This window comes from Coregonus lavaretus (assembly GCF_964263955.1).
Source record: "Coregonus lavaretus genome assembly, chromosome: 1".
NCBI lineage: Eukaryota > Metazoa > Chordata > Actinopteri > Salmoniformes > Salmonidae > Coregonus > Coregonus lavaretus.
The window spans coordinates 73,084,158-73,096,945 of NC_139988.1; the positions used below are offsets into that span (position 1 = coordinate 73,084,158).

Here is a 12,788-nt window from a genome sequence, read left to right on the forward strand (position 1 = left end):
CTCACCTTGCGAGGATGTAGGCACTGAGCCTTTTCTAAAATGTTTTATGAGATTGGAGAACACATGGGAGGGATCTTAGACCGTTCCTCCTTACAGAATCTTTCCAGGCCCTTGTATTATTTACTTTTTTTAGCATACAATACACTGATTGTACAAAACATTACAAACACCTCGTTCCATGACATGAAAGCTATGATCCCTTATTGATATCATCTTCAATCAGTGTAGATGAAGGGGAGGAGACTGGTTAAAGAAGGATTTTTAAGCCTTGAGACAATTGAGACATGGATTGTGTATGTGTGCCATTCAGAGGGTGAATGGGCAAGACAAAAGATTGAAGTGCCTTTGAACAGGGTATGGTCGTAGGTGCCAGGCACACTGGTTTGAGTGTGTCAAGAACTGCAACGCTGCTGGGTTTTTCATGCTCAACATTTTTCCATGTGTATCAAGAATGGTCCACCACCCAGGTCATCCAGCCAACTTGACACAACTTTTGGAAGCATTGGAGTAAACATGGGCTAGCATCCCTGTGTAACGCTTTCTATACCCGACGAATTGAGGCTGTTCTGAGGGCAAAAGGGGGTGCAACTCAGTATGAAGGTATTCCTAATGTTTTGTACACTGTGTATAGCTCAGTATTAGTATTATTAATTTTATAAAGTCTTTTTTGCTCATCTTTATCAAGGGTGCCAATAATTTTGGACCTGACTGTACATCCGTTACAATCACGTTTGTTGATGATGTGGCAATGAGACATACTTATTTGTTAATCGTCTTGCTTTTCGAAAGTATTCACCCCCCTTGGCATTTTTCCTATTTTGTTGCCTTACAACCTGGAATGAAAATTGATTTTTTGGGGGGTTTGTATCATTTGATTTACACAACATGCCTACCACTTTGAAGATGCAAATATATACTTTTGTGAAACAAACAAGAAATAAGACAAAATAACAGAGAACTTGAGCGTGCATAACTATTCCCCACCCCAAAGTCAATACTTTGTAGAGCCACCTTTTTTCAGCAATTACAGCTGCAAGTCTCTTGGGGTATGTATCTATAAGCTTGGCACATCTAGCCACTGGGATTTTTGCCCATTCTTCAAGGCAAAACTGCTCCAGCTCCTTCAAGTTGGATGGGTTCCGCTGGTGTACAGCAATCTTTAAGTCATACCACAGATTCTCAATTGGATTGAGGTCTGCGCTTTGACTAGGCCATTCCAAGACATTTAAATGTTTCCCCTTAAACCACTTAAGTGTTGCTTTAGAAGTATGCTTAGGGTCATTGTCCTGCTGGAAGGTGAACCTCCGTCCCAGTCTCAAATCTCTCGAAGTCTGAAACAGGTTTCCCTCAAGAATGTCCCTGTATTTAGCGCCATCCATCATTCCTTCAATTCTGACCAGTTTCCCAGTCCCTGCCGATGAAAAACATCCCCACAGCATGATGCTGCCAACACCATGCTTCACTTTGGGGATGGTGTTCTCGGGTTGATGAGAGGTGTTGGGTTTGCGCCAGACGTAGCATTTTCCTTGATGGCCAAAAAGCTCAATTTTAGTCTCATCTGACCAGAGTACCTTCTTCCATATGTTTGGGGAGTCTCCCACATGCCTTTTGGCGAACACCAAACGTGTTTCTTATTTTTTTCTTTAAGCAATGGCTTTTTTTGGCCACTCTTCCGTAAAGCCCAGCTCTGTGGAGTGTACGGCTTAAAGTGGTCCTATGGACAGATACTCCAATCTCCGCTGTGGAGCTTTGCAGCTCCTTCAGGGTTATCGTTGGTCTCTGTTTGTTGCCTCTCTGATTAATGCCTACCTTGCCTGGTCCGTGAGTTTTGGTGGGCGGCCCGCTCTTGGCAGGTTTGTTGTGGTGCCATATTCTTTCAATTTTTAAATTACATTTACGTCATTTAGCAGACGCTCTTATCCAGAGCGACTTACAAATTGGTGCATTCACCTTATGGCCAGTAGTACAACCACTTTACAATATTATTTTTTATTTTTTTATTTTTTAGGGGGGGTGGGTTGGGGTAAGGGGGGGTAGAAGGATTACTTTATCCTATCCCAGGTATTCCTTAAAGAGGTGGGGTTTCAAATGTCTCCGGAAGGTGGTGAGTGACTCCGCTGTCCTGGCGTCGTGAGGGAGCTTGTTCCACCATTGGGGTGCCAGAGCAGCGAACAGTTTTGACTGGGCTGAGCGGGAACTATGCTTCCGCAGAGGAAGGGGAGCCAGCAGGCCAGAGGTGGATGAACACAATGCCCTCGTTTGGGTGTAGGGACTGATCAGAGCCTGAAGGTACGGAGGTGCCGTTCCCCTCACAGCTCCATAGGGAAGCACCATGGTCTTGTAACAGATGCGAGCTTCAACTGGAAGCCAGTGGAGTGTGCGGAGGAGCGGGGTGACGTGAGAGAACTTGGGAAGGTTGAACACCAGGCGGGCTGCGGCATTCTGGATGAGTTGTAGGGGTTTAATGGCACAGGCAGGGAGCCCAGCCAACAGCGAGTTGCAGTAATCCAGACGGGAGATGACAAGTGCCTGGATTAGGACCTATGCCGCTTCCTGTGTAAGGCAGGGTCGTACTCTCCGAATGTTGTAGAGCATGAACCTACAGGATCGGGTCACCGCCTTGATGTTAGCAGAGAACGACAGGGTGTTGTCCAGGGTCACGCCAAGGCTCTTCGCACTCTGGGAGGAGGACACAACGGAGTTGTCAACCGTGATGGCGAGATCATGGAACGGGCAGTCCTTCCCCGGGAGGAAGAGCAGCTCCGTCTTGCCAAGGTTCAGCTTGAGGTGGTGATCCGTCATCCATACTGATATGTCTGCCAGACATGCAGAGATGCGATTCGCCACCTGGTTATCAGAAGGGGGAAAGGAGAAGATTAGTTGTGTATTGTCAGCGTAGCAATGATAGGAGAGGCCATGTGAGGATATGACAGAGCCAAGTGACTTGGTGTATAGCGAGAATAGGAGAGGGCCTAGAACTGAGCCCTGGGGGACACCAGTGGTGAGAGCACGTGGTGCGGAGACAGCTTCTCGCCACGCCACTTGGTAGGAGCGACCGGTCAGGTAGGACGCAATCCAAGAGTGAGCCGCGCCGGAGATGCCCAGCTCGGAGAGGGTGGAGAGGAGGATCTGATGGTTCACAGTATCAAAGGCAGCAGACAGGTCTAGAAGGATAAGAGCAATAATAATTAATAATGGATTTAATGGTGCTCCGTGGGATGTTCAAAGTTTCTGATATTTTTTATAGCCCAACCCTGATCTGTACTTCTCCACAACTCTGTCCCTGACCTGTTTGGAGAGCTCCTTGATCTTCATGGTGCCGCTTGCTTGGTGGTGCCCCTTGCTTAGTGGTGTTGCAGACTCTGGGGCCTTTCAGAACAGGTGTATATATACTGAGATCATGTGACACTTAAATAAAGTCCACCTGTGTGCAATCTAACTAATTATGTGACTTCTGAAGGTAATTGGTTGCACCAGATCTTATTTAGGGGCTTCATAGCAAAGGGGGTGAATACATATGCACGCACCACTTTTCCGTTATTTATTTTTTGAAACAAGTAATTTTTTTCATTTCACTTCACCAATTTGGACTATTTTGTGTATAAAAATCAATTTAAATTACAGGTTGTAATGCAACAAAATAGGAAAAAACGCCAAGAGGGATGAATACTTTTGCAAAGCACTGTAGTTGAGTAGTCACAGCAATTAATTTACAGTACTCAAGTATGAGCTTCTTTCGAGGTACAGAAAGTTAACTTTTCAGAGAACTATCCCTTTAAAGAAAGTCCCTGAACCTCTTTTCAGCATTTAGTTCCTTATTTTCTGTCTCTCTCATTCTTTGTCAATACTCAGTTCCCCCTCGGGTAACTGCTCTACGCTGCGCTCCCAGCTCTATAGGGTCCTCCGGGGGGTTGCCACACCCAACCTGGTTGCCATGACCGTGGGGTCACAACCAGACTGGGCAAGAGTCATCACACAGGCATGCTCTGTGACACCACAGGTGAGTCTGTTAAAAGGATAGTAAACTATCACTTTAATGCTTTACCTCAGCCAGACTCTTAATTTACTCATTTCAATATTACAGTTAGCACACGCCAACGGCACAGAGTGAGAGATGACATGAGTAGGCAATCATGCTCTTGTCTTAAAGGCACAGTTACTTCCAAAATCAACGTTTGCTTGATGTTTTCAGACCTAAAAAATGATATTCTGTTGAGATAGCTAGACTACTTTTGAAGTCTGAAAACAAACTTGTGTTGGGCTGAACTGTCCCTTTTTAAGTCTATCGGTGTGTTGATATTCCTCAATGTCATCAGTGTGTTAGAAAAAGTTACTTCAGGTAATTGAGTTTTTATTTACTGTAATATTCTGTGGAATACTAGATGTGTCACGCCCTGGCTCCGGGGACTCTTAAAAGTTGAGCCAGGGTGTGTAGTGTCTGTTGTTTGTTCTATGTTCTAGTTCATGTGGTTCTATGTTGGCCGGGGTGGTTCCCAATCAGAGGCAGCTGTGGCTTGTTGTCTCTGATTGGGAACCATACTTAGGCAGCCTGTTGTGCACTTGTCATTTGTGGGATCTTGTTCCGGAGAGGTTTGTGTTTTGTTAATCTTAGGACTTCACGTATCGTTTTGTTATATTTGTAAAGTACTCATTAAAAGATGTACGCATATCACGCTGCGCCTTGGTCCGTTACTTATGACGATCGTGACAAGATGCGTGACTGGCGTATGACTATGGAAAGTATTCACACCCCTTCACTTTTTCCACATTTTGTTACGTTACAGCCTTATTCTAAAATTGATTAAATAAATAAAAATCAATCTACACACACACACAATACCCCATAATGACAAAGCGAAAATAGGTTTTTAAAAATATTTGCAAAAATAATTAAATTACATTAAATACCTTATTTCCAATAATTATTCAGAACCTTTGCTATGAGACTCGAAATTGAGCTCAGGTGCATCCTGTTTCCATTGATCATCCTTGAGATGTTTCTACAACTTGATTGGAGTCCACCTGTGGTAAATTCAATTTATTGGACATGATTTGGAAAGGCAAACACCTGTCTATGTAAGGTCCCACAGTTGACAGTGCATGTCAGAGCAAAAACCAAGCCATGAGGTTGAAGGAATTGTCCGTAGAGCTCCGAGACAGGATTGTGTCGAGACACAGATCTAGGGAAGGGTACCAAAACATTTCTGCAGCATTGAAGGTCCCCAAGAACAAAGTGGCCTCCATCATTCTTAAATGGAAAAAGTTTGGAACCACCAAGACTCTTCCTAGAGCTGGCCGCCAGGCCAAACTGAGCAATCTGGAGGGAAGGGCCTTGGTCAGGGAGGTGACCAAGAACCCGATGGTTACTCTGACAGAGCTCCAGAGTTCCTCTGCGGAGATGGGAGAACCTTCCAGAAGGACAACCATCTCTGCAGCACTCCACAATCAGGCCTTTATGGTAGAGTGGCCAGACGGAAGCCAGTCCTCAGTAAAAGGTACATGACAGCCCGCTTGAAGTTTGCCAAAAGGCACCGAACGGACTCTGACTATGAAAAACAAGATTCTCTGGGGCCGGGGCGGCAGGTAGCTTAGTGGGTAAGAGCGTTGTGCCAGTAACCAAAAGGTCGCTGGTTCTAATCCCCGAGCCGACTAGGTGAACAATCTATCGATGTGCCCTTGAGCAAGGCACTTAACCCTAATTGCTCCTGTAAGTCGCTCTGGATAAGAGAGTCTGCTAAATGACAAAATTAAACCAATATTTAACTATTTGGCCTGAATGCCAAGCGTCACGTCTGGAGTAAACCTGGCACCATCCCTACGGTTAAGCATGGTGTTGGCAGCATCATGCTGTGGGGATGTTTTTCAGCAGCAGGGACTGGGAGACTGGTCAGGATCGAGGGAAAGATGAACGGAGCAAAGTACAGAGAGATCCTTGATCAAAACCTGCTCCAGAGCGCTCAGGACCTCTGACTGGGGTGAAGATTCACCTTCCAACAGGACAACAACCCTAAGCCAAGACAACGCAGGAGTGGCTTCGGGACAACTCTCTGAATGTCCTTGAGTGGCCCAGCCAGAGCCCGGACTTGAACCCAATCGAACATCTCTGGAGAGAGCTGAAAATAGCTGTGCAGCGACGTTCCCCATCCAACCTGACAGGGCTTGAGAGGATCTGCAGAGAAGAGTGGCTGAAACTCCCCAAATACAGGTGTGCCAAGCTTGTAGCGTCATACCCAAGAAGACTCGAGGCTGTAATCGCTGCCAAAGATACTTCAAGAAAGTACTGCGTAAAGGGTCTGAATACTTATGTTTTCTTTCAAAACTGTTTTTGTTTGGTCATCTTCCTCCCGGGGAAGGACTGCCCGTTCCATGATCTCGCCATCACGGTTGACAACTCTGTTGTGTCCTCCTCCCAGAGTGCGAAGAGCCTTGGCGTGACCCTGGACAACACCCTGTCGTTCTCCGCTAACATCAAGGCGGTGACCCGATCCTGTAGGTTCATGCTCTACAACATTTGGAGAGTACGACCCTGCCTTACACAGGAAGCGGCACAGGTCCTAATCCAGGCACTTGTCATCTCCCGTCTGGATTACTTTAACTCGCTGTTGGATGGGCTCCATGCCTGTGCCATTAAACCCCTACAACTCATCCAGAATGCCGCAGCCCGCCTGGTGTTCAACCTTCCCAAGTTCTCTCACGTCACCCCGCTCCTCCGCACACTCCACTGGCTTCCAGTTGAAGCTTGCATCTGCTACAAGACCATGGTGCTTGCCTACGGAGCTGGGAGGGGAACGGCACCTCCGTACCTTCAGGCTCTGATCAGTCCCTACACCCAAACGAGGGCATTGCGTTCATCCGCCTCTGGCCTGCTGGCCCCCCTACCTCTGCGGAAGCACAGTTCCCACTCAGCCCAGTCAAAACTGTTCGCTGCTCTGGCACCCCAATGGTGGAACAAGCTCCCTCACGACGCCAGGACAGCGGAGTCACTCACCAACTTCCGGAGACACTTGAAACCCCACCTCTTTAAGGAATACCTGGGATAGGATAAAGTAATCCTTCTAACCATCCCCCCCCCCCCCCCCCCCAAAAAAAAAAAAAAAAAAAAAACATATTGTAAAGTGGTTATCCCACTTGGCTATAAGGTGAATGCACCAATTTGTAAGTCGCTCTGGATAAGAGCGTCTGCTAAATGACGTAAATGTAAAGTGTGTAGATTGAGGGGGGTTAATTAATCAATTTTAGAATAAGGCTGTAACCTAACAAAATGTGGAAAAAGTCAAGGGGTCTGAATACTTTCCGAAGGCACTGTATATGGGGGATAGAACCTTCACAGCTCTGCAGATTTTGCTGCGAAGAGAGTCATTAGATGTAGCTTGATTTTGGTTGCAGGTTCAGCAATGGCTGAAGAATTGCAACATTTACCTGGAGTTAACTCTGAAAATAGCACTGCTGAGTGATCTGAAAAGTAATTGTCAATTGATCAATAATATAATTCTCTTAGCAAAAATGTTTATTTAATTTACAATCTGTAGAAACTATGAGAATAGAAAGATTCAGAACTTTTGTGAAACAGCACAGTTGAAAAATATATGTTAAATAGAAATCAAAACTGGATAGTGTTCAGAGATAGATGGGAGGGGTTGAGAGGAGCTGAAGGGTGGGACTAAAAAACAAAAAAAAACAAGATAACATGTAAAATATACACTGTGTCCATAAAATGTATATAGTATGTATAAGCTGGAAGTAGAATCCTAAGTATTGTTGTCCATTAGTTTACTCCAATTAGGGGAGGGATGGTAGGGTTAGGGGAAAATAATAAAGAAGGAATATGTACTGAACAAAAATATAAAACGCAACATGCAACAATTTCAAAGATTTTACTGAGTCACAGTTTAAGGAAATGTGTCAATTGAAAGAAAATAATTGTGACCGACCGGCTCAAATCTTATGTAGCAAAATTTGAAATGGTGTTTTTTACAATGGATAAAAGTAGACACAGAGCTACAAAATGGTACAGTGGGGAAAAAAGTATTTAGTCAGCCACCAATTGTGCAAGTTCTCCCACTTAAAAAGATGAGGCCTGTAATTTTCATCATAGGTACATGTCAACTATGACAGACAAATTGAGAATTTTTTCAAAGGACACCAGAAACAAAATTGTAGACCTGCACCAGGCTGGGAAGACTGAATCTGCAATAGGTAAGCAGCTTGGTTTGAAGAAATCAACTGTGGGAGCAATTATTAGGAAATGGAAGACATACAAGACCACTGATAATCTCCCTCGATCTGGGGCTCCACGCAAGATCTCACCCTGTGGGGTCAAAATGATCACAAGAACGGTGAGCAAAAATCCCAGAACCACACGGGGGGACCTAGTGAATGACCTGCAGAGAGCTGGGACCAAAGTAACAAAGCCTACCATCAGTAACACACTACGCCGTCAGGGACTCAAATCCTGCAGTGCCAGACGTGTCCCCCTGCTTAAGCCAGTACATGTCCAGGCCCGTCTGAAGTTTGCTAGAGTGCATTTGGATGATCCAGAAGAGGATTGGGAGAATGTCATATGGTCAGATGAAACCAAAATAGAACTTTTTGGTAAAAACTCAACTTGTCATGTTTGGAGGACAAAGAATGCTGAGTTGCATCCAAAGAACACCATACCTACTGTGAAGCATGGGGGTGGAAACATCATGCTTTGGGGCTGTTTTTCTGCAAAGGGACCAGGACGACTGATCCGTGTAAAGGAAAGAATGAATGGGGCCATGTATCGTGAGATTTTGAGTGAAAACCTCCTTCCATCAGCAAGGGCATTGAAGATGAAACGTGGCTGGGTCTTTCAGCATGACAATGATCCCAAACACACCGCCCGGGCAACGAAGGAGTGGCTTCGTAAGAAGCATTTCAAGGTCCGGGAGTGGCCTAGCCAGTCTCCAGATCTCAACCCCATAGAAAATCTTTGGAGGGAGTTGAAAGTCCGTGTTGCCCAGCGACAGCCCCAAAACATCACTGCTCTAGAGGAGATCTGCATGGAGGAATGGGCCAAAATACCAGCAACAGTGTGTGAAAACCTTGTGTAGACTTACAGAAAACGTTTGACCAGTGTCATTGCCAACAAAAGGTATATAACAAAGTATTGAGAAACTTTTGTTATTGACCAAATACTTATTTTCCACCATAATTTGCAAATAAATTCATTAAAAATCCTACAATGTGATTTTCTGGATTTTTTTCCTTCTCATTTTGTCTGTCATAGTTGACGTGTACCTATGATGAAAATTACAGGCCTCTCATCTTTTTAAGTGGGAGAACTTGCACAATTGGTGGCTGACTAAATACCTTTTTTCCCCACTGTATATCATACACTGCATTTTTGAGGAACAATGGGAAAGTAATTCTGCTTTGAATGTTGATAAACTTGTAAACTCACTTTTGAGAAAATGGCCTTTTGAATGTTTTGGTACCTACTGGAGAGCTCTCCTTTGTCTACACCCATTCAGCATTGTTCACACCCTCTTAAGCCATCCCCACCCATCTCTTTAAGGATTCACATGTGAGGTCATGTGCTAAACAGTGAGTCGTGTAGTAAAGATTAAGACTAAAAGTGGTAAAAGTAGTAGCCTACAATAAGGAAAAATTCAAGGTAAACAGAAAGTGTCCAGACGTGTGTGTGTTAGAAGAGAGTCATTTGAATAGAGGTACTGAAGATAGTGCTGATGACTGGTCTGTCCGAACCACGCATGAACAAGGGAATCTATATTCGGAGAGCCTGTTTCTGTCCTGCCCTTTTTCTTTGGCGCAGGGCATGTGATGTCCATAGCCTCTACGTCGCAAAACTCCCTGATCTTCTCAAAAAGATAAGTTTGTCTAGCTGTGTCCAGTCCGGGTGGTGCTTGTACAGACCATCTATGGGAGGAAGGATGTCAGCTTTGCGCAGCAGCTGAAACCTGGTCCTGACTGACTCCGAACGCTCCTTGGCAACAACACCAGGCTCCAGAGCATCGAAGCTGTAAAACAGGAAATAACAAAACAAAAAATGAGAAGACATTACAACCTTGCACAACATCAATTCACCTCCCAAGTTTAGATAAGAAGAATAACCTCATACAATGCAATGATATTCACCTGAAGTGCTAGTACTGCTTGATCTGAGCTTTCCACCAAAGTGTTTGTGTCCTGGGTGGGTGGCGTCCTGGTAATACTATTGCATTATCCTCTGCGTAGTTGTTGATGAAGTTAACCACTCGATGCAAGTCCTCGTGCTTCAGATGTAACCTGTGCTTGCTTGGGCCAGCTCTCTTTTTGATGGGAGGCATCAGACCATTCTCCTTGTATGACTGGTGGAGGAGAGTCAGGCGTGTTCTACTGATGGTGAAAGACAAATTCCAGATACAAATATTTTAGCATTATTATACAATAGATAGCCGTAATCACCATCAGACACACCTGGCTAACTTGATGGGTCGTCAGCTAGCTAGCTAACAGTAAGCTTTAACTTGGACTTTTGTTTAGACATGTAACTAGCTAGCTAAACAATTAAACACAATCCCAATCCATAGAGTACTAGCAATACAAACTGATTGTCATAGCTAGCTAAAGTTAACCAAATAAGTAAAATGTTAGCTAGCGAAACATTAGGCTATAACTAGCAATGCGAAAATGGCATAATATCTGAAACTGTAGCTAGACTCTTACCCGTATACATGGATGAACGCTTCACTGCAACCGCTTTCATTAAATAAGACGTCCTGTGTCGTTTCCGTTTTGTTTGTACAGCTTGCTTGGCCCGTTGTGTCAAGTCACTCTGGTTCACACTGAGTGTGTGCAATGCCATTAGAATCATCAGCCTTCTGTGTTCTCTTTTCAACCCCCTATGCATTTCCAATCAAACGGCAGAATTCTATTCATCTCCTTATCATACTCTGCTTCTACCAGACATTCCACTGATTTCAAAACTCGGTCAACTTCTTCCGTGACAACACTGTTGATCGCCGTTTCTTCCCCATCACTGTCATCAGAAGACTACAATGTCTTCTTCAATTAAAATGATTTTACCTGAATCTGGGATTTCCTCATCGTCTGATTCATTTTCAGAGTCAGAGTGAGTCAGCATGGCACGATCGTCCTCCAGAAAGTAGTCCATCACAACTTTTTCCCACTGACCTTTGTTGATAGCGCCTGATAAATTCGGGGCAGAAATGTTATTGAGCGCAGTAGCAACATATTTGCAGTTCTCCATGACTAACGTTATATCTTTCGAAAAAACTGCAGTAGAAAGGAGTATCTACGCATAACGAGCAGCTCATTTTATAGACACAAGCTGCTACACCGCAGACCAATCTGAAACGCATGTCCAGCCCACTCATTATCTCAGCCAATCATGGCTAGCGGGAAGGTTCCCGTCTATTTCTGTGGCTAAACTGACTAGGCTTGTAATTTAACAACTTTATTTGTATTTACAGATGGCCTACAAGTTTATTATTAAGGCATGAAAGTTCAAATGTTCCAGAAGGCATTTCTGCCAAAAAGCACATTGATTATAAAACATTTTAAAATTCAAATGGCTCTCCTGTGAAGTCGTGACTTGCGATATACGCCTAGTTTCCTGAAACGGGTCACAATTAGGCCCTAATCTATGTATTTCACATGACTGGGCAGGGGTGCAGCCATGGGTGGGCCTGGGAAGGCATAGGCCCACACACTTAGCAGCCAGGCCCACCTACTGGGGAGCCAGGCCCAGCCAATCAGAATGAGTTTTTCCCCACAAAAGGGCTTTTTGCAGACAGAAATACTCCCCAGCAAAAATATGGGGGATTGGAAATTATGCAGATAATTACATTGACCGAAGCCACAATCTATCTGCAATATTAAAGCTGATCATGGCTTAAGCACTGTAAATATACACAAATAAAGGCAGAGAATGACAATTGAGATTGCATGTGATTAACACATTTCTGTTAATTACTATAGCTCCCACCTTAGGCCAATCAGTGTAATTTTGTAAATGCTGGATCTCTATGGCAAGACGCTTCATTGACCTAAGTTTAGTCAAAATCGGCTCAGTGCTGTCAGATATCGTGTGTGACTAACGTACGAACGAACGGATGGAGACAGATCGACAGTCCCCTCCCCGATTTCATCGTGGGGGACAATAAGGCTATAATAACCTAACTATATGGTGAAGTTGCATACAGAAATAGAATTCAGAACAACTGTATAGGAAATACTGAAATGTTCACATTAATTATGAACCTCGGGAGGCAGTAATGCCGAAATACAGGTAGTGTCTCAATATAGGAATAAGCTAAGCCAGCATATGACGACCTAGCAAGTAGCAGGCTAATTAGCAGAAACTTCTATACAAGGTAAATAACAGATAGTGCTTAATTGTCATCACAGTAACAACCAATACAAGGTCATGAATTTACTTTAGCAGTTACGCACATTGGTGTACACAACACAATAATATAAAGGGAAAACAATAAGGGAGTGTACATTATTTATAATAAGGGTTACCTGGAGAAAATCGGACCTCTCCAAAATGAAAATGGATGTCCCTCCCTACAGCAAAATATATTTTAATTAAACCCTCCCTAAATGCTTGAAAAAAAACAAGTGACCCTCCCCTATACCCAAAATAATAATTAACACAAAGTGGATAGCAGAGAACATGCCTACCGTTAACCCTCTCTCCTAGGACAGACCAGAGACTTAGGTGTGCAGTTTTAGAAACTGTTCTTCGTCCTGGAAGCATTGCATGGCAACGCAGGAATTTTGATACATTTACATTTTAG

At 44.1% G+C, this 12,788-nt stretch overlaps 1 protein-coding gene across 1 annotated transcript in view; it reads left to right on the plus strand.

Annotated features, from left to right (window-relative positions):
- The window catches only part of LOC311137174 (tectonic-3-like), a 33,090-nt gene that overhangs the window by 14,971 nt on the left and 5,331 nt on the right, over nucleotides 1-12,788 (plus strand). Inside the window, exon 12 of the mRNA XM_084171527.1 lies at nucleotides 3,853-4,000. Coding sequence (XP_084027653.1) covers nucleotides 3,853-4,000 — 148 coding nt within the window. The remainder of the gene's footprint in view (nucleotides 1-3,852; nucleotides 4,001-12,788) is intronic.